Source organism: Entelurus aequoreus, linkage group LG02 (assembly GCF_033978785.1).
Source record: "Entelurus aequoreus isolate RoL-2023_Sb linkage group LG02, RoL_Eaeq_v1.1, whole genome shotgun sequence".
Lineage (NCBI taxonomy): Eukaryota > Metazoa > Chordata > Actinopteri > Syngnathiformes > Syngnathidae > Entelurus > Entelurus aequoreus.
Window position 1 is genome coordinate 13,510,933 of NC_084732.1, and position 19,055 is coordinate 13,529,987.

Here is a 19,055-nt window from a genome sequence, read left to right on the forward strand (position 1 = left end):
TATCTGAAATTCTTTCAGGCTGTTTTGTTGGAGTGAAATTTGCCAGCGAGCACACCAGTCGGAGTCTCATCGCTAATTTTTGTACTGGCATACGCGTTGATCTGATCACTGACCACATAGCAGTTATAGTAAAATATAGCTTGTCGGGTAAAAAAAAAAAGTTTTATGATTAATATAAGTGTGGTCATGATTTTTTCATAATTTTTTTTCTGATTAATCATAGTTAACTCATTAATTTGGACAGCTCTAATAAAAACATTCACATGTAAACAAATGTAAAATGTACATATATTTACATGTAATATTACACATACATAAGTGATGGCCATAGTGTGTGAGTGTGTGTGTGTGTGTGTGTGTGTGTGTGTGTGTGTGTGTGTGTGTGTGTGTGTGTGTGTGTGTGTGTGTGTGTGTGTGTGTGTGTGTGTGTGTGTGTGTGTGTGTGTGTGTGTGTGTGTGTGTGTGTGGTAAATACATATATATACACACCCACATGTATATGTGGGTATAAAAAAAAGTTTTATGATTAATATAAGTGTGGTCATGATTTTTTCATAATTTTTTTTCTGATTAATCATAGTTAACTCATTAATTTGGACAGCTCTAATAAAAACATTCACATGTAAACAAATGTAAAATGTACATATATTTACATGTAATATTACACATACATAAGTGATGGCCATAGTGTGTGAGTGTGTGTGTGTGTGTGTGTGTGTGTGTGTGTGTGTGTGTGTGTGTGTGTGTGTGTGTGTGTGTGTGTGTGTGTGTGTGTGTGTGTGTGTGTGTGTGTGTGTGTGTGTGTGTGTGTGTGTGTGTGTGTGGTAAATACATATATATACACACCCACATGTATATGTATATATATATATATATATATATATATATATATATATATATATATATATATATACACATCCACCAACACACACACACGCACGCACGCACGCACACACACACACACACACACACACATTAATTTGGACAGCTCTAATAAAAACATTCACATGTAAACAAATGTAAAATGTACATATATTTACATGTAATATTACACATACATAAGTGATGGCCATAGTGTGTGAGTGTGTGTGTGTGTGTGTGTGTGTGTGTGTGTGTGTGTGTGTGTGTGTGTGTGTGTGTGTGTGTGTGTGTGTGTGTGTGTGTGTGTGTGTGTGTGTGTGTGTGTGTGTGTGTGTGTGGTAAATACATATATATACACACCCACATGTATATGTATATATATATATATATATATATATATATATATATATATATATATATATATACACATCCACCAACACACACACACGCACGCACGCACGCACACACACACACACACACACACACACACACACACACACACACACACATGTAATATATATATATATATATATATATATGTATATATATATATATATATATATATATATATATATATATATATATATATATATTTTACAATTGTTTAAATGTGAATGTTTTTATTACAGCTGTCCAAATTGATGAGTTAACTATGATTAATCAGGAAAAAAAATTATGAAATGATTACAATTACATTTGGATTTTTTTTTCAATTTTTTCTATTTTATATGCGAACATTTTCCTAAATTTACTAAGAACGTCACTCTGAGAACATGGCTGGATGTAGTAACAAAATAATTCCAAAAGATGGCAGCAAGACTACGTCATAGATTCGACGTCCTTCAAACTCAATCGAAGAAGAAAAAAAGCGGAAGTTAAGAAGAAGTCGCAAAGTAGAACAGGACCAGTGGGAATGTTTAATTTGTGTAATTGCAATCATCGCCGCGTTTCTTCTTTGTTCGACGCACATTAATAACATATGACGTTTGTTTCACTCGTCATCTCAACATGTAGTCTCCTCTCGGTGGACTCTACAAACTTCTCTCAAGCTGGTTTAGCTGGTTGGCTGCTAACGGAGAGACGCGGAAGTTAGCAACACATGCTAAGTGTTGTTATTGTCTGAAAATGTGCACAAATGCTGGGAGCGTTGGTGAATGGGCAACTTTCTGCTGCTTTTGTAAGAAATATTTGTTGTCTTAGTGGAGTACGTGGAGGAACTTTCTCGGGAAAAAAGAGGAGAACGACGACAACGTCAACAACTGGACGCTTTTTTTCCAGGCTTCAAATGGAGTTACACAAAGCAGGTTTGTTAACCTATACAATGTTTATCTGGCTATAACTTGTTTTGGATTAATAAGGCACAATTACCTGTCATTTACAAATATCCAACGTCCATTTTCGACCTGTGATTTGCCTTTGGCATATTGTATAAATAAAATTAATTTGGCGTATCACCTGTAAGATTGGTAGGTCGCATACTTGCCAACCCTCCTGATTTTCCCGGGAGACTCCCGAATTTCAGTGCCCCTCCCGAAAATCTCCCGGGGCAAACATTCTCCTGAATTTCTCCCGATTTCCACCTGGACAACATTATTGGGGGCGTCCCTTAAAGGCACTGCCTTTAGAGTCCTCTACAACCTGTCGTCACGTCCGCTTTTCCTTCATACAAACAGCGTGCCGGCCCAGTCACATATATATATGCGGCTTTTACACACACATAAGTGAATGCAATGCATACTTGATCAACAGCCATTCAGGTCACGCTGAGGGTGACCGTATAAACAACTATAACACTGTTACAAATATGTGCCACACTGTGGACCCACACCAAACTAGAATGACAAACACATTTCGGTAGAACATCCGCGCCGTAACACAACAGAACAAATACCCAGAACCCCTTGCAGCACTAACTCTTCCAGGACGCTACAATATACACCCCCGCTACCACCAACCCCCCACTCCCCATTTATAATTAATAACAGTAATTGTTACATATCTACGATGTAAGTTGAGCTTTGGTGTAGGCTAGAAATTATACCGAAACCAACACATGAGATTGACTCACTTTTCAAAGAACACACAAGGGACATACTGTATAAAGTGCAGGATTAAAATAGATTCAATACAAAAATTCCATTAAAGAGTAATACAAAAATAACAGCCCCTTACTTTTATTCCTGTAGTTATTTTTCGCACTGGGGAAAGTTTCGACAATGCGACCAATACGCTTCTGAGTTATCACTGTCCATTTTTTACATAGAAGCAGATTCTTTCACGTGTTCAAAGATACCATTTTTATCCTTTGTGACAGTCGCAGCGTTTACAACATTGGTCGTCATTTATTTAATTTCCGAGCACTTTTCCACGAAGTGACTTTTTCCTTTCTCAATGAAGCAACGCGCGACGACAACGTGGTCTTCCGCCGTGAACGCTTAAAAAAGTTCACTCTTTCTTTTTGTACGGCCTTAATAATGTCTGGGGAGTGCGTGTGTACCCTATTTTCCGGACCGGAGGGCGCACCGGATTATAAAGCGCACTGCTGATGAGCGGATCTAGACAGGTCTATTTTCATTCAAAAGGCGTACCAGATTAAAGGGTGCATTAAAGGGGTCTTTTTTTTTTCTCCTTGTGGTCTACATAACATGTAATGGTGGTTCTTTGGTCAAAATGTTGCATAGATTGTTTTACAGATCATCTTCAAGCCGCTTTCTGACAGTCGCTTCAGGATGCGCCGTTTAGTGGCCGGTCTTATTTACAGTACGTAGCTCACCTTCGGCATCTTTGTTGTAGATAGATAGATAGATAGCGGTGTAGCGTGCAAGGAGGGTAATGGAAGAATGGTCAAAAGATGGAGCTAACTGTTTTAATGACATTCAGACTTTACCTAAATCAATAACGGAGCAGCATCTCCTCATCCGTGGCTCACCAGTGCAATAACAACGCCGGAAATGTGTCCCGTGAAAAACCGTCCATCCGTAACTCTCTAATAACTAAGATTCCTTGGGTGAATAATGTAAAGTCACTACACCGGTATGTTTTAGCGCTTTCATGGCAAGATTACTGACAGATATAATTAAGAACTTTGCACTACTTTATATTAGAAATGGCAACGGCAGAGGATGAATGTCTCATAACAAGAAGATAGAGAAAAAGAAGCTTATCGACTACGTGGCGGCACGGACTACAAAGTCGGACACGCACAAATTTTCAGGACTTATGCAGATCCCAAATACAGATCAGCAAGTACCAGAATGTAAGAAAAGTTGCTTTTGCATAATATTGCGGGAAAAAAATGGCAGATAATATGTCTTACCTTATACACACACCATAATATTACTTGTATGTTGAAGCAGAGTACAATCCATCAAGCGGTGCGGCTTCAGAGCTTACCAAAGTCGTACTAAAACATTTTGATAGATTTTTGAGCGCCGAGTGTGATGTTCTATATTTTCAATGGAACATATACAATGTTGGTGTCGTTTACTTGAGTCATATTGCCGTCTACACGTATCTCTTATGTGTGACTGCCATCTACTGGTAACCATGTACCAAATAAAATTGCTCCGAGGTCGGTCAGCACAACCAAAATGATTCCGTACATTAGGCGCACCAGGTTATAATGCGCACTGTCGAGTTTTGAGAAAATAAAAGGATTTTAAGTGTGTACACGTGGGGGTCGCATCTTACTGCGTGGGTTGTTCTCCCGGGATGCAGACATAACTCCGGACGAAGCGTGCAAGTATGAATGTGATTTATTGTCCATAAATCATTCGATGAAATACAAAATACAGGGAACAAACAAAAGGGACGCGTGCCGATCGCACGCGGAAGCTGAGACAAAAACTTAGCGCAGGAATCTTCAGCCAGGAAACAAGAAATAAACCTACGCGACTGTTGCATGCAGCAAACAACGAAGCCCGCCCGAGTGTGGCGCACCACGTGAATAAATAGCTCTCTGATTAGTGCCCGGCAGCAGGTGAGCGTCCCGACCACTAATCAGAGGCAGGTGAAACCAAAACAAAACCATGGGTGCACAAAACAGGAACTAAGGGAGTCCAAAACTAAACAGAACATGACTAAACAAAACATGACCCGGTCCACGGATCATGACAAAGTGCGCCTTATAGTCCGAAAAATGCGGTAATCACGAAGCGCGGTAAAAAGAAGATCGCCTGTAACATGATTACTGCTTCCTCGGCAGCAAGAACATCCAGACGCCGCAGTACTTACAGAATAGTGCTGCTAGGATCCTGAGGAGAGTGCGGAAATATGACCACATCACACCAATTCTCAAATCCCTTCACTGGCTTCCTGTTCCACTCAGGATTGAATTCAAAGTCTCCCTGCTAACCCACCAGTGCCTCCATGGAAATGCCCCCCTCTACCTCAAAGAACTACTCACCCCCAAATCCTCCACACGACACCTCCGCTCCGGACAGGCTAACCTCCTCCAACCTCCGAGGACAAAGCTACGAACAATGGGAGACCGGGCTTTCTGCTCCGCCGCTCCCAGTCTGTGGAACGCTCTCCCTGACCACCTGAGGGCACCACAGACTGTGGATGCTTTTAAAAAAGGCTTAAAAGCCCTTCTTTTTAAAAAAGCCTTTTTTTTTTAGATATATGCATATTAGTTATAGCTATTTGGCTGTTCTAGTTATTATTTTTTTAAATTTCTTTATTACCTTTTTATTTTAATTTTTTTAATACACTGTAGCACTTTGAGATTGTTTACTCAATATAAAGTGCTTTTTACAAATAAAATCTATTATTATTATTATTATTAATGATAACCGCCACCTTGCGTAACACAAATGAATAGAAATATTTGCAAAAGTCGAGTTGAGTTATCTGTCTTGACGTGAATTGTGAGTACATCCTTAGTTGGCTCCTGTCAAAGTGCATCTCGAGCCCCTCCATTACTTTCCAGGTGGGCTGAGTTGTGGTCTCTAACGACCGTTAGAAATGCTTCAAGACACCTTTTAGTATATGCTGAGGAATGTCATGTCAGAAAGACAAAATCACCTAACAGACGGTCTTCTTGTGTCCTGCAGACGTCATTGAAGAAGATCCCCCTGAGAAGCAGAAGTGGAGCCCCAGGGTGGAGAAGGAGGAGCAACACATTAAAGAGGAAGAAGAAGAGCGCAGCATCAATCAGGAGGAGGAGCAACTTGAAGTACTTAGTGTGATCGTGAAGAGCGACGATGATGAAGACGAAGCTCGGTGGTCACAGCTTGAAGACGGTCAAAGTGAGGAGAAGAGAAGGTCAGACGCTGACCACCACTCAGTGCCGCTATCAGATAGCGACACCACGGCGCCACGCTCTCCTGACACTGACGATGAGGACTCTGAAACTGACATGACGCGTCACACTGACAGACACTTTGAATGCTGTCAGTGCGACAAAACTTTTGACAAGGTGACACGTTTGAAGTCACACATGAAATGTCACAAAGAAGACAAAATCTTCATCTGCCCGTTTTGCGGTAAGAGCTTCAGTGTGCAGGAACACTTGCTCACTCACATGATGATCCACACCGGAGAGAAACCTTTCATTTGTTCAATCTGCGGTGGATGTTTTGCCCTGAAAAATACTTTGATCATACACATGCGAACGCACAGCGGCGAGAAACCTTTCGCTTGTTCGGTGTGCGGTGAGAGGTTCTCCCAGAAAGTCAATTTAACAACACACATGAGAACGCACACGGGAGAGAAGCCTTTTCCCTGTTCGGTGTGCGGGGAGAATTTCTCCCAAAAAGGTAACCTGATGAAACATATGAGAACGCACACTGGCGAGAAACCATTCCCCTGCTCAGTTTGTGGGGAGAAATTCTCCCAGAAAGGGAATTTGATCATCCACATGAGAACGCACACCGGCGAGAAACCGTTTCCTTGCTCGGTGTGCGGCAAAACGTTCTCTCTGAAAGGCAGTTTGATGAAACACACACGGACGCACACGGGGGAGAAACCCTTTTCTTGTTCCGTGTGTGGCGAGAAGTTTGCTCAAAGAGGAAATCTGAACATACACAGAAGGAAACACACCGGTGAGAAACCTTTCGGCTGCAGTGTGTGCGACGAAAAGTTCCCTCAGAAGGTGCAGCTGAACAAACACAAGTGTGCTGGCGAGAAGAGCAGCAGTACGTGAAATAACTTTGTAACGGCGCCACGCACTTACAGTATTTCCAGTATTGATGTGACGACAACTTGGCTGGATTTGTTTTTATACTCTTATTGTTAAACATGTGTAACCAACAAATAATAACCACTTAAATGTGTTTTCCTGCTTGTGTACGGGTTAATAAATCCCAATTCATATTTAAACTCAGTATTAAAATGTGTGCAACTCATTAATGTGGTCAATACCTCTGCTAATCACAAATTCTACTGTACTTGATTACGATTATAAGTCAATTGGTTCTGTTTTGATCATGTTGGCTTTTTACCGGAAAGTTTGTGACTTGCATAGAAATAATGCAGATTAATATTGTATACATTTGCTCTTTGTTATTGTTTGTCCCTGCGGGGGAAACGTATATTAGTGCAAAATACAAATACTGTAGTATATTATTTATTCAAGAGATCATGGGACTGCAGTGATGCCCAAGCACAATAATGGAACCTGCATTACATGTTTTTTACCGTTTGGTCGTAGTTAAAAAATACCCTATAATGTGTTTATTGTTTACATTTGTATAAGTGATTGAACTATAGAACTGTTAGTACAATACACGTTTTTAGGTTGTCTGGGAATATTCTTATTCGTTCAAGTCATTGTATTCTTGCGTTTAAATACGTTTTACAATCTTCCTTTGTGGTAAAAGATTAACTCGTAGGGATTCTTTTATACCCTTCTATAGAACAGTGAAGGTCAGCAGATTATTCATCAAGAGGGTGTCAGCAGACATCCTACGGTGGGAAAGACACATTTGTATTATTATTTTTAACAATGCAACGATATGTTTTTTTAAATTTTGCTTATGATTTGAAAATACAAAACCCAAAACCAGTGAAGTTGGCACGTTGTGTAATTTGTGAATACAAACAGAATACAAGGATTTGTAAATCCTTTTCAATTTATATTCAATTGAATAGACTGCAAAGACAAGATATTTAATGTTCGAACTGAGAAACTTGTTTTTTTTTTGCAAATAACCATTAACTTAGAATTTAATGGCAGCAACACATTGCAAGAAAGTTGGCACAGGGGCATTTTTACCACTGTGGTACATGGCCTTTCCTTTTAACAACACTCAGTAAACGTTTCGAAACTGAGGAGACACATTTTTTAAGCTTTTCAGGTGGAATTATTTCCCATTCTTGCTTGATGTACAGCTTAAGTTGTTCAGCAGTCCGAGGTCTTTGTTGTGATATTTTAGGCTTCATATGGCGCCACATATTTTCAATGGGAGACAGGTCTGGACTACAGGCAGGCCAGTCTAGGGGCGTTCATGATAATGTTGCTGGGATGGCAACATATGTTGCTCCAAAACCTGTATGTACCTTTCAGCATTAATGGTGCCTTCACAGATGTGTAAGTTGCACATGCCTTGGGCACTAATACACCCCCATACCATCACAGATGCTGGCTTTTCAACATTGCGCCTATAACAATCCTGATGGTTCTTTTCCTCTTTGTTCCGGAGGACACGACGGCCACAGTTTCCAAAAACAATTTGAAATGTGGACTCGTCAGACCACAGAACACTTTTCCACTTTGCATCAGTCCATCTTAGATGAGCTCGGGCCTGGCGAAGCTGGCGGCGTTTCTGGGTGTTGTTGATAAGTGGCTTTCGCTTTGCATAGTAGAGTTTTAACTTGCACTTATAGATGTAGCAACCAACTGTAGTTACTGACAGTGGTTATCTAAAGTGTTCCTGAGCCCGTGTGGTGATATCCTTTACACACTGATGTCGGTTTTGGATGCAGAACCGCCTGAGGGATCCAAGGTCACGGGGATTCAATGTTACGTGCAGTGATTTATCCAGATTCTCTGAACCTTTTGATGATATTATGGACCGTAGATGGTCAAATCCCTAAATTCCTTGCAATAGCTCATTGAGAAATGTTGTTCTTAAACTGTTCAACAATTTGCTCACGCATTTGTTGACAAAGTGGTGACCCTCGCCCCATCCTTGTTTGTGAATGCCTGAGCATTTCATGGAAGCTGCTTTTATACCCAATTATTGCAACCACCTGTTCCCAATTAGCCTGTTCACCTGTGGGATGTTCCAAATAAGTGTTTAACGAGCGTTCCTCAACTTTCTCAGTCTTTTCTGCCACTTGTGCCAGCTTTTTTGAAACATGTTGCAGGCATCAAATTCCAAATGAGCTAATATTTGCAATTTTCCAGTTTGAGCGTTAAGTATCTTGTCTTTGCAGTCCATTCAGTTGAATATAGGTTGAAAAGGATTTGCAAATCATTGTATTCTGTTTTTATTTACGTTTTACACAACGTACCAACGATGTGCCTCACAATACGAAGGTCCTGAGTTCAATCCCGGGCTCGGGGTCTTTCGGTGTGGAGTGTGCATGTTCTCCCCGTGACTGCGTGGCTTCCCTCCGGGTACTCCGGTTTCCTCCCACCTCCAAAGACATGCACTTGGGGATTGATTGATTGATTGAGATGTTTATTAGTAGATTGCACAGTACAGTACATATTCCGTACAATTGACCACTAAATGGTAACACCCGATTAAGTTTTTCAACTTGTTTAAGTCGGGGTCCACTTATAGGATAGGTTGATTGGCAACACTAAATGGTCCCTAATGTGTGAATGTGAGTGTGAATGTTGTCTGTCTATCTGTGTTGGCCCTGTGATGAGATGGCGACTTGTCCAGGGTGTACCCCGCCTTCCAAAAAAAAGTGTCTACATTTGATTATTTACATTTGATTATTTACGATCCGAAGAGGTATGATGTGGAAGGGATGGTGTAATTTTAGGGTTGAAGTTGCCTAAATAACATAAACATAAATAACATATATTGGATTCTAAATGAATATTCTCATTCAAAATACGTTTGCTCCCTATGACAAATATTAGCATTTATGTCATAGTTACGGTGGAATAAAACGTATGCTTCAATGAAGCGACACACTTTGTAGTAGCCAACTGTGTCCAGTAGGTCGCAGCATCGCAACGTAATGATGGCGGCTAGAAAAAATCAACAGAAGAAGAAAAAAAAAAGCGTAGTTTAGCCGCACGTCGCTCAGCAGTAGCCTTGTATCCCAACAAGTGTTTATTGGGTGTTTGCACTGCGCTTTTCTTGATTACGAACTTGTTTCTTACATCAAAGAAAACAAGATAAAGCGTCAGAGTTGCGTTGAGTCTCGCTGCTCTCTGCGCGCTTTGAAGCTTCTCTCACGCTAGCTTAGCTTGTTAGCTGCTAACAAAGAGACGCGGAAGTTAGCACCGCCCGCTAGAGTTGTCATTGTCTGGGAAAATGTCTACAAAGTGCGACTAGCGACCAACTTCTGACGTTAAAGGAGTATTTGTCGACTTAGAAAGGACCAACGCGGAGTACGAGGGGCGGACCTTGTCGAACAAAAGAGGAGTTCGAGCCACAACGTCAACTACTGGACGCTGTTTTCAAGACTCAAATGGAGTCACACAGAGCAGGTTTGAGCTCTTCTTATATTTACATGTTTAATATTTTAATACAGACTTCAATAGACATACTTTTAAACAATGTAGGTTGACCTTGTTGGTGTAGGTTCCTTAAAAAATGACGTTTTTAATCGGCGCGCTCTTATGACGTCATAAAAGTAAACAGCCATGTATTCCTTCCATCCATCCATTTCCTACCGCTTATCCCCTTCGGGGTCGCGGGGGGCGCTGGAGCTTATCTCAGCTACAATCGGGCGGAAGGCGGGGTACACCCTGGACAAGTCGCCATCTCATCGCAGGGCCAACACGTGTTAATAAGACAAAAATGCCCCCCTGGCGTTGTTTTGTTTTGTACTGTTTCTGTACATGTTTTGGTCATTATTATTCTTTACTTATATGTAAATGTTGCATATTATAAATAAAGGTTTATAATAACAATTAAAAAAAATAAGACAAAAATGTCGTATGCGGAAAAAATGTAAAATGAATTTTACCTCTACAACCTCATTATACTATTGGGTAAGTTTTATATTCATAAATGGAAGTGTCTCAATAGCCGACCTGTTTTTTGTGCCTTTAAAAAAAGAATTAGAACTTTACTTTAAAACACTTTTTACCCCTAACAACCAAAAAAGCTGTGAAAACTATGATGCTCAATCCCCACCTTCTACCATCCTAGTCACGCCGTTGTGTCCTTGAGCAAGACACTTCACCCTTGCTCCTGATGGCTGCTGGTTAGCGCCTTGCATGGCAGCTCCCGCCATCAGTGTGTGAATGTGTGTGTGAATGGGTGAATGTGGAAATACTGTCAAAGCGCTTTGAGTACCTTGAAGGTAGAAAAGCGCTATACAAGTATAACCCATTTATTTATTTATTTTTATTTTTTTTGTAGAGATGTCCGATAATGGCTTTTTTGCCGCTATCCGATATTCCGATATTGTCCAACTCTTAATTACCGATTCCGATATCAACCGATACCGATGCATACAGTCGTAGAATTAACACATTATTATGCCTAATTTTGTTGTGATGCCCCGCTGGATGCGTTAAACAATGTAACAAGGTTTTCCAAAATAAATCAAGTCAATTTATGGAAAAAAATGCCAACATGGCACTGCCATATTTATTATTGAAGTCACAAAGTGCTTTTTTTTTTAACATGCCTCAAAACAGCAGCTTGGGACATGCTCTCCCTGAGAGAGCATGAGGAAGTTGAGGTGGGCTGCGTTGGAGGGGGTCCGGGGGGTGTATATCGTAGCATCCCGGGAGAGTTAGTGCTGCAAGGGGTTCTGGGTATTTGTTCTGTTGTGTTTATGTTGTGTTACTGTGTGGATGTTCTCCCGAAATGTGTTTGTCATTCTTGTTTGGTGTGGGTTCACAGTGTGGCGCATATTTGTAACAGTGTTAGTTGTTTATACGACCACCCTCAGTGTTACCTGTATGGCTGTTGACCAAGTATGCCTTGCATTCACTTGTGTGTGTGAAAAGCTGTAGATATTATGTGATTGGGCCGGCACGCAAAGGCAGTACCTTTAAGGTTTATTGGTGCTCCGTACTTCTCCCTACGTCCGTGTACCACTCCGTACAGCGGCGTTTTAAAAAGTCATACATTTTACTTTTTGAAACCGATACCGATAACTTCCGATATTACATTTTAAAGCATTTATCGGCCGATAATATCGGACTGCCTATTTTATCGGACATCTCTAATATTTTGCATTCTATTTTAGTTACTTTATTGAGTTTACAACCCCCTGGCGCTGTGTTGTACTGTTTTTGTACGGTTTCTGTACTTGTTTTGATTATTATTATTTATTTGCTTGTTTGTAAATGTTGCAGTTTATAAATAAAGGTTCATAAAAAAATAAATGCTGGATCAACAAATGACACACAAAGTAGTTTTATATCACCTGTTTTTAATTCGAAATTTTCACAAAATGTCAACCAATCGTTGTTAATATTTTTAATATATTTTTAATTCAACATTTTCACAAAATGTCTACTAATCCTTTTTAATAGTTCGATATTTCTTTTTTTTTGTTTTGTTTAGGCCAAATTGTATTGCTTCGTAAGACATTATGTATCTTGTATGTTATGCCAGTAGTTAATTCCAAGTATATCTTCTGTATTATTTCATAATCAATTAAGGTATCATTTAGGAATGCTACTGTACAGCAATCTCACGATTCAGTACGTACGGTAAGGGAATACAATACCGGGCATAAAACTGCTTACCTTTTGAACTCAAATGATTTAAAACAAATTATAAATAACTATAAACTGCTGGCAGCAAATTTTCAAATAAAAAAAATTAAAATTGGATGCATGGGCAACTTTGATACATTATGTGTGTAAAGATGGGTCAGTATAAAGCAAATTACTGTACAATTTAATGATGTAGTAATGCATTTTATTTTTAGATTATGCTGAGGGCCAATAATAAAATAAAATGAAAGCTTCTGGCAGATCGAACGGTTTGTTATTATCATCTCACATTCTGTATAATTCGGATATTACTGAATGTTAATTGCAACTTTTACTCCTTTATTTATTGATCTGTTTGTATTACTGTAGATCCTATTAAATCTACCAGGCTACTCCACATTTTTATGATTTTCTCTTATTATTGTTATTGTGAAATGATTGAACTGGCTCATATTGAATACAGGAAGTCAAAAAACATTCTCAATTGCTTAGGTGGAATTTCTATAATTTCGGGACTATAAACCGTGCATGATAATAAACGTTACCCACCTAATTTTTGGATGCATTTTATTTTGTACATACATATATTGGCCGCATTAAGTCATTAAGCTGCAAGTGTCCACTTTGAGACAGGCAATATTGACACAGGCACCATTGTGCTGGTAGCCTGTCTTCGTCCTTCTCCTGCGCCCGGAAACCGTTAAAGTCCTTTTTTTCGGCAGTTCTACCTTTCGGGCCCGTTAGTGGCGGTGGATTTCCGTTCCATTCAGCGGCTTTTTTTTTTTATGGCCGGGTCGATCGTCTTGGCTTTAGGTCTATGTCTTGTGCATTTCGTTGTTTCTTCCCCAATGAGGGTGAGTGCATAAACTGCTAAATGGCTGACTGAATGGTTGTGTGAGTGTGTTTGATTTAATGTGAACAATTTCATTGGTCCACTGGGACCCGTTCGATATTACATGATGTGATGAGGCTAAATTAATTTGCGGCATGTTAAGTAGAGCATCGACCGATTGTCGGCCAGGCCGGTTATTGCTGCAGATATTTGGCATTTTGACGTAAATCCGTATCAGCCTTTTTTTCACAACTACATCAGCAGATACAATATCTACACACATAATACCAGTATTTAGTATTAATGAATAATTATTAGTGTAGTGGATCCCCGAGGAATCAATAAAGTACTTTCTATTCTATTATATTCTATCTACAAGTGGCAGTCATTTTGCCCTGCATGAGAAAAGTCCCCTTTTTTTTTATTTAATTTAAGAAATTGTCAGTAACTCTCCCCAAATATGTTTTGATATCTGTCATGGCATATATTTGAGTTCTTGTGAGAATTGTTCCCTGATTTACTCAGCTGCTTTCACCGCTGCGATCACTGATCCAATTAAAAGTAGTTTTTAGGAAGATCATTCTTTATTTTGCCCGTGGACAGTGATGCTATTGTCACAGTAGAAGGCTAAGCTAGCGACACAGCAACTCAAGCTAACATTACTCACGTATCATTCACACATTTATAACCTACTGTTATTACTTACCGTTTCATTGTCTCCTCCATTGCCATGAATAGTAGTCATCGAGCCCGCCATAAAGTTGGTTTTGCATAATAGGGCCTCTTTAATAAATCGAATCCTTGTAAACTATAGCTATGCTACAGGCTACATAATCGTTTGCGAGGCTCATGAATGTAATAACGGATTATAATACTAACTTGTCCATTGCCAAACACAGTAGGCACTGATCCAATTAAAAGTATTTTTTAGGAAGATCACTCTTTATTTTGCAGTTGAACATTGATGCTACTGTCACAATAGAAGGCTAAGCTAGTTACACAACAAATCAAGCTAACATTGCGAACGTATCATTCACACATTTGTAACATACTGTTATTAATTTCCGCTTCATTGTCTCCTCCCCTGCCATTAAAAGTAGATTTTTTTTCTGGAAAGTCCCTCTATTTGTGAAGATCTGTGGTTGAATGAAAGGCTAATCTTTGCACAAACTCAAATAAACTTCTTCACAGATGAAGGCACGTTGCCACGAATCATAAAAGTTAAAAATTAAGGCATTTTTTTTACTTCCGATGAGGCTGAAAGTTAGTGTAGTGAATTGCGCTGTTTAAAGCAAACAAACAATATAATTTTCCTTCATTGGGTTTTCATCGTCGACAATTTAAAATGGTTGACTCACGTAGGCATCTTTGGGTAAATGTCTACCATATATGGATAGTCTGCTGACATCACACTTGAACAAAACGTCACACCTGAACAAAATTCCGAACGAACCGTTTGGAAGAAGTAGGAAGGAAGGCAAGATTGTTTTATAGATATCTCTGCAATGCCTCCATGGTTTGATTTAAAATTTTCCGGACTTATGCAGATCGCAAATACACATAAGCAGGTAAGAAAAGTTGGTTTTGTATAACAGGTTCCCTTTACAGCCTTGACCAGCTGATTACTGACATAAATTAGTCTTGTTTAAATAAATTTTACTGCAAATGAATATCAGCTCCAAATATCGGTTTATTGGCCTCTTTGACTACTAGTAATCAGTATCAATATTTGCCCTGAAAAAACATATCGGGTGATCTAATGTGAAGCTTGTGGACCCGGTAAAATCTGTAAATTAGCCGCAGCGTTGTACAAAGCGTTGGGTTCAAAGCGTGGGTAAAATGTAGCGCCATATAGTCCGGTCATTACAGTAAATAAACCCTGGTTCTTCTTACTCGTTTTTAGACATGCTGAATTATGAAACTGTAAATGTCAGGTTTAAACACTAATGACATCTATTAAACGAGACAAGAAGCAAGGAATTAAACAGTGACCGAATTCAATTTGGCTCAGTGAGGAGAAACGTGTTCATCTGTACCCTTGTACAGTGTCATTACGCTCTGCCAAAAGATTGCACACCTCCTTCTTTTATTTGGACCTTTCTTGACCACATGGCAACAGCTGCTTCCAAAGGGACGGGGGTCGTAAACAGCCATCGCCTTTGATTACAAAACAGTTCAAAAGAAAAGGTCGGTTAAAAAAAGAGGTCGTAAAAGAGTTAAAAAAAGAGGTCGCAAAGGAGTTTAAAAAGAGGTTCGTAAAAGAGTTAAAAAAACAGGTTGTAAAAGAGTTCAAAAAAGCGGTGCCTGGAGGGGAGTCAGGCCCTGCTTCCTCTCCGCTTTGTTGTTCTTGGGTCACGACAATATCTTTCTTTTGAATACCAATACATGAAAGAAACCGAACACCTTCATGTTGCTTTCCATCCTACACAGTGAAGTTTTACAAGCCCCTTTCTTGGTAGGTTCATAGACATGTTTTTGGGCTTCTCGCTGGGAACTCATCTCAACACAAAGTTTTTGTGATAACTTAGATATTCTAATTATTCTAACAGTAAACACGTGCTATACTTCAACGTATACATGTTCCAAATGTACTGAAGCATTAGTTCAATTCTACATGTATCTTTTGTAAATGGATCAAATATATTTATCCAGGGGATGCTAAACATGAGACATTGTATTTTTAAATTAGAACATGTGTGTTGTCTTTTAGGAAAAAAATGAGAACATGTTATTACTAACACTGTACTAGACTATTAATGTATTATTTATTTTTTTGCATTTTAATAAAAAAAAAACATTAATGAATATATTTTTATTTGTATGTATAATTTTAATTAAATTAAATGTTTTATCAAAACATTTTATTTTATTTTTTAAATTGCTATTAGTGACAAATATTGTTACTTTATTTTTACATTGATCGGCAAGCTGTCTAAATGAATAGATGTGATCAGGTAATAATGATAGACATGTGCACCAGTAATAATTGAACCTTTACTTGATACCGTCCAGTAATTGACCAGTGCCTCAAATGCTTTAGTAATGTAGACAAAGAGGCTGCTTGTCATCTGTACTAATCCCAAATCTTTGCGGTTTCATTAAAGGCAGCGTTGTAAACCACCCTTACTCTGTTTAGACTTTGACCTTGAGAAATCTGGCCTACTGTGAGCAAACGTGGTTAATGCCAAGAAGAAGCTGGGTCCTTTTCCAGTTGGACTTCCGGATATTCCTGGGGGTTGAGGGAAGTACTGCAGACATTGTCTCAAGGCCATGGACTGTTGCAGTAGCCTGGCAAGGTGTAGATCTTGTATACGTTTTTGTCCATCTGCGCAGTTTACCAGCACCAGTGTGTGATTATAGAGTCAATAAGTAACATGCTGTATGCTATGAAAAACTATTTCAGTGTTAATATTTTTGTGTCCTGTAGACGTCGATGAAGAAGATCTTCCACCGGAGCAGCTCGAGTGGAGCCCCAGGGTGGAGCAGGAGGAGTCACAGCCCCCGTACATTAAAGAGGAGGAGGAGGAGCACAGCATCAGTCAGGATGAGGCTGACGTCAGCAAATTTCCGGTGATTCGTGTGATTGTGAAGAGCGATGAGGACGAAGCTCAGTGGTCACAACTTGATGACAGTCAAAGTGAGGGGAGGAGAAGATCGGAAGCAGGGAGCCTCTTATCGCCACTTTCTGAAAGTGATCATAGTGATGATGAAAACATTAAAGGTGACGGGAGATCACAAAATGACAGTAAGCACTTTAAGTGTTCTCAATGTGATAAAGCTTTCGGCAGAAAGCGAAATTTGAAAACGCACATGATGAGCCACACCGGAGAGAAACCTTTCATTTGTTCAATCTGCGGCAGCGGGTTTTCTCTCAAAGGCACCTTGATGATACACATGAGAACTCACACCGGGGAGAAACCTTTTCCCTGTGACATTTGCGGCGAAAGATTCTCCCAGAAAGTCAATTTAACAAAACACATGAGAAAGCACACCGGAGAGAAACCTTTTCCCTGCTCGGTGTGCGGTGAAAAATTCTCCCAGAAAGGAAATTTGGTGATACACATGAGGTGGCACTCAGGCGAGAAACCTTTTGCCTGCCCAGTATGCGGGGAAAACTTCTCCCAAAAGGGAAATTTAATGATACATGTGAGGACACACACTGGGGAAAAGCCTTTTCCCTGTGAAATGTGCGGGCAAATGTTTGCCAGGAAGGACATTTTGCTGAAGCACACACGAACGCACACCGGCGAGAAACCATTTCCCTGCTCGGTTTGCGGCGAGAGATTCGCACAAAAGGGCAACCTCAAGACGCACACGAGGAAACACACTGGAGAGAAACCCTTTAGCTGCGATGTGTGCAATGAGAAATTTGCTTACAAATACCAGCTGAACAAACACAAGTGTGCTGGTGAGCTCGGCAGCAGTAAATGAACTTGCAGGGTGTGAAATGCAATCAACCGCTAAAATTGAATGTACTTGACGTTGGAAACAATCACAATTGATCTGAAAATGGCGACTGTTTATAAAGTCAGCGTGTCTCACAAGAGCTCAGCTGAGCAATCATAAAGTGTGTGAAGTCCCTAAGAAACATTAACTTTTCAACTAAAATAACAGTATTTGTTCGTAAATACAGTATATGCTGCTTTGAAGAAAAGAATGTATACCGTGTTTTTCGGAGTATAAGTCGCTTCGGAGTGTAAGTCGCACCGGCCGAAAATGCATAATAAAGAAGGAAAAAAACGTATATAAGTCACGTTTTTTGGGGAAATTTATTTGATAAAACCCAACACCAAGAATAGACATTTGAAAGGCAATTTAAAATAAATAAAGAATAGTGAACAACAGGCTGAATAAGTGTATGTTATATGAGGCATAAATAACCAACTGAGAACGTGCCTGGTATGTTAACGTAACATATTATGGTAAGAGTCATTCAAATAACTATAAAATATAGAACATGCTATACGTTTACCAAACAATCTGTCACTCCTAATCCCTGAATCCCATGAAATCTTATACGTCTAGTCTCTTACGTGAATGAGCTAAATAATATTATTTGATATTTTACGGTAATGAGTTAATAATTTCACACATAAGTCGCTCCTGAGTATAAGTCGCAAAAAAACTGTGACTTATAGTCCGAAAAATACGGTATATTGGCTCTGTATTAAAACCTGTGTGGTTTCTTGCAGGCATTGACAATATGAACAATTAACTTTTTTTTTCTTTTTTTTTTTACAAAGTGTGATACTTTCTCAGCTTCTGTTGGATATTTCTTTGATATATTAACTACAATAAAAGTATCAACTGTAACTGTTGGTGTGCGATTTTCTGAATGCTGCTTTTCTTGAACCACAATATCAGTTGTTAATGTAAAGAAGAAGAAAAAATACCGCTGGAATTAAAAGTATTGTAATCATGGACGAATGCTGTCACAAAACATGTTTAATCAGCCAATCTCGGAAGACATAGCTTCCATGTTGAAGCCGAGAGTCTCCGATAGGGGCAGCATTGTGGCGCCGAGGATGCGAGTCGCCACAAAAAAAGTAGCCG

General features: G+C 39.5%; 1 protein-coding gene across 1 annotated transcript; it reads left to right on the forward strand.

Annotated features, from left to right (window-relative positions):
- The first annotated feature begins 1,735 nt into the window (after nucleotides 1-1,735).
- On the forward strand, nucleotides 1,736-18,815 carry LOC133641802 (zinc finger protein 84-like). Its single transcript, XM_062035834.1, has 5 exons — nucleotides 1,736-2,165; nucleotides 5,916-7,002; nucleotides 10,363-10,477; nucleotides 16,836-16,848; nucleotides 16,930-18,815. The coding sequence occupies exons 1-5, from the start codon at nucleotides 1,997-1,999 to the stop codon at nucleotides 17,931-17,933; spliced, it is 2,388 nt and encodes a 795-aa protein (XP_061891818.1). The 5' UTR covers nucleotides 1,736-1,996; the 3' UTR covers nucleotides 17,934-18,815.
- Nucleotides 18,816-19,055: the final 240 nt, after the last annotated feature.

What these genes read in the sequence shown, in the direction of transcription:
- LOC133641802 (XM_062035834.1), top strand. Translation starts at nt 1,997, where the DNA reads ATGCTGGGAGCGTTGGTGAATGGGCAACTTTCTGCTGCTTTTGTAAGA. An exon ending in AATGGAGTTACACAAAGCAG is followed by an intron (nt 2,166 to 5,915) that starts GTTTGTTAACCT and finishes TGTGTCCTGCAG; the next exon opens with ACGTCATTGAAGAAGATCCC. An exon ending in GGCGAGAAGAGCAGCAGTAC is followed by an intron (nt 7,003 to 10,362) that starts GTGAAATAACTT and finishes TTGTCGACTTAG; the next exon opens with AAAGGACCAACGCGGAGTAC.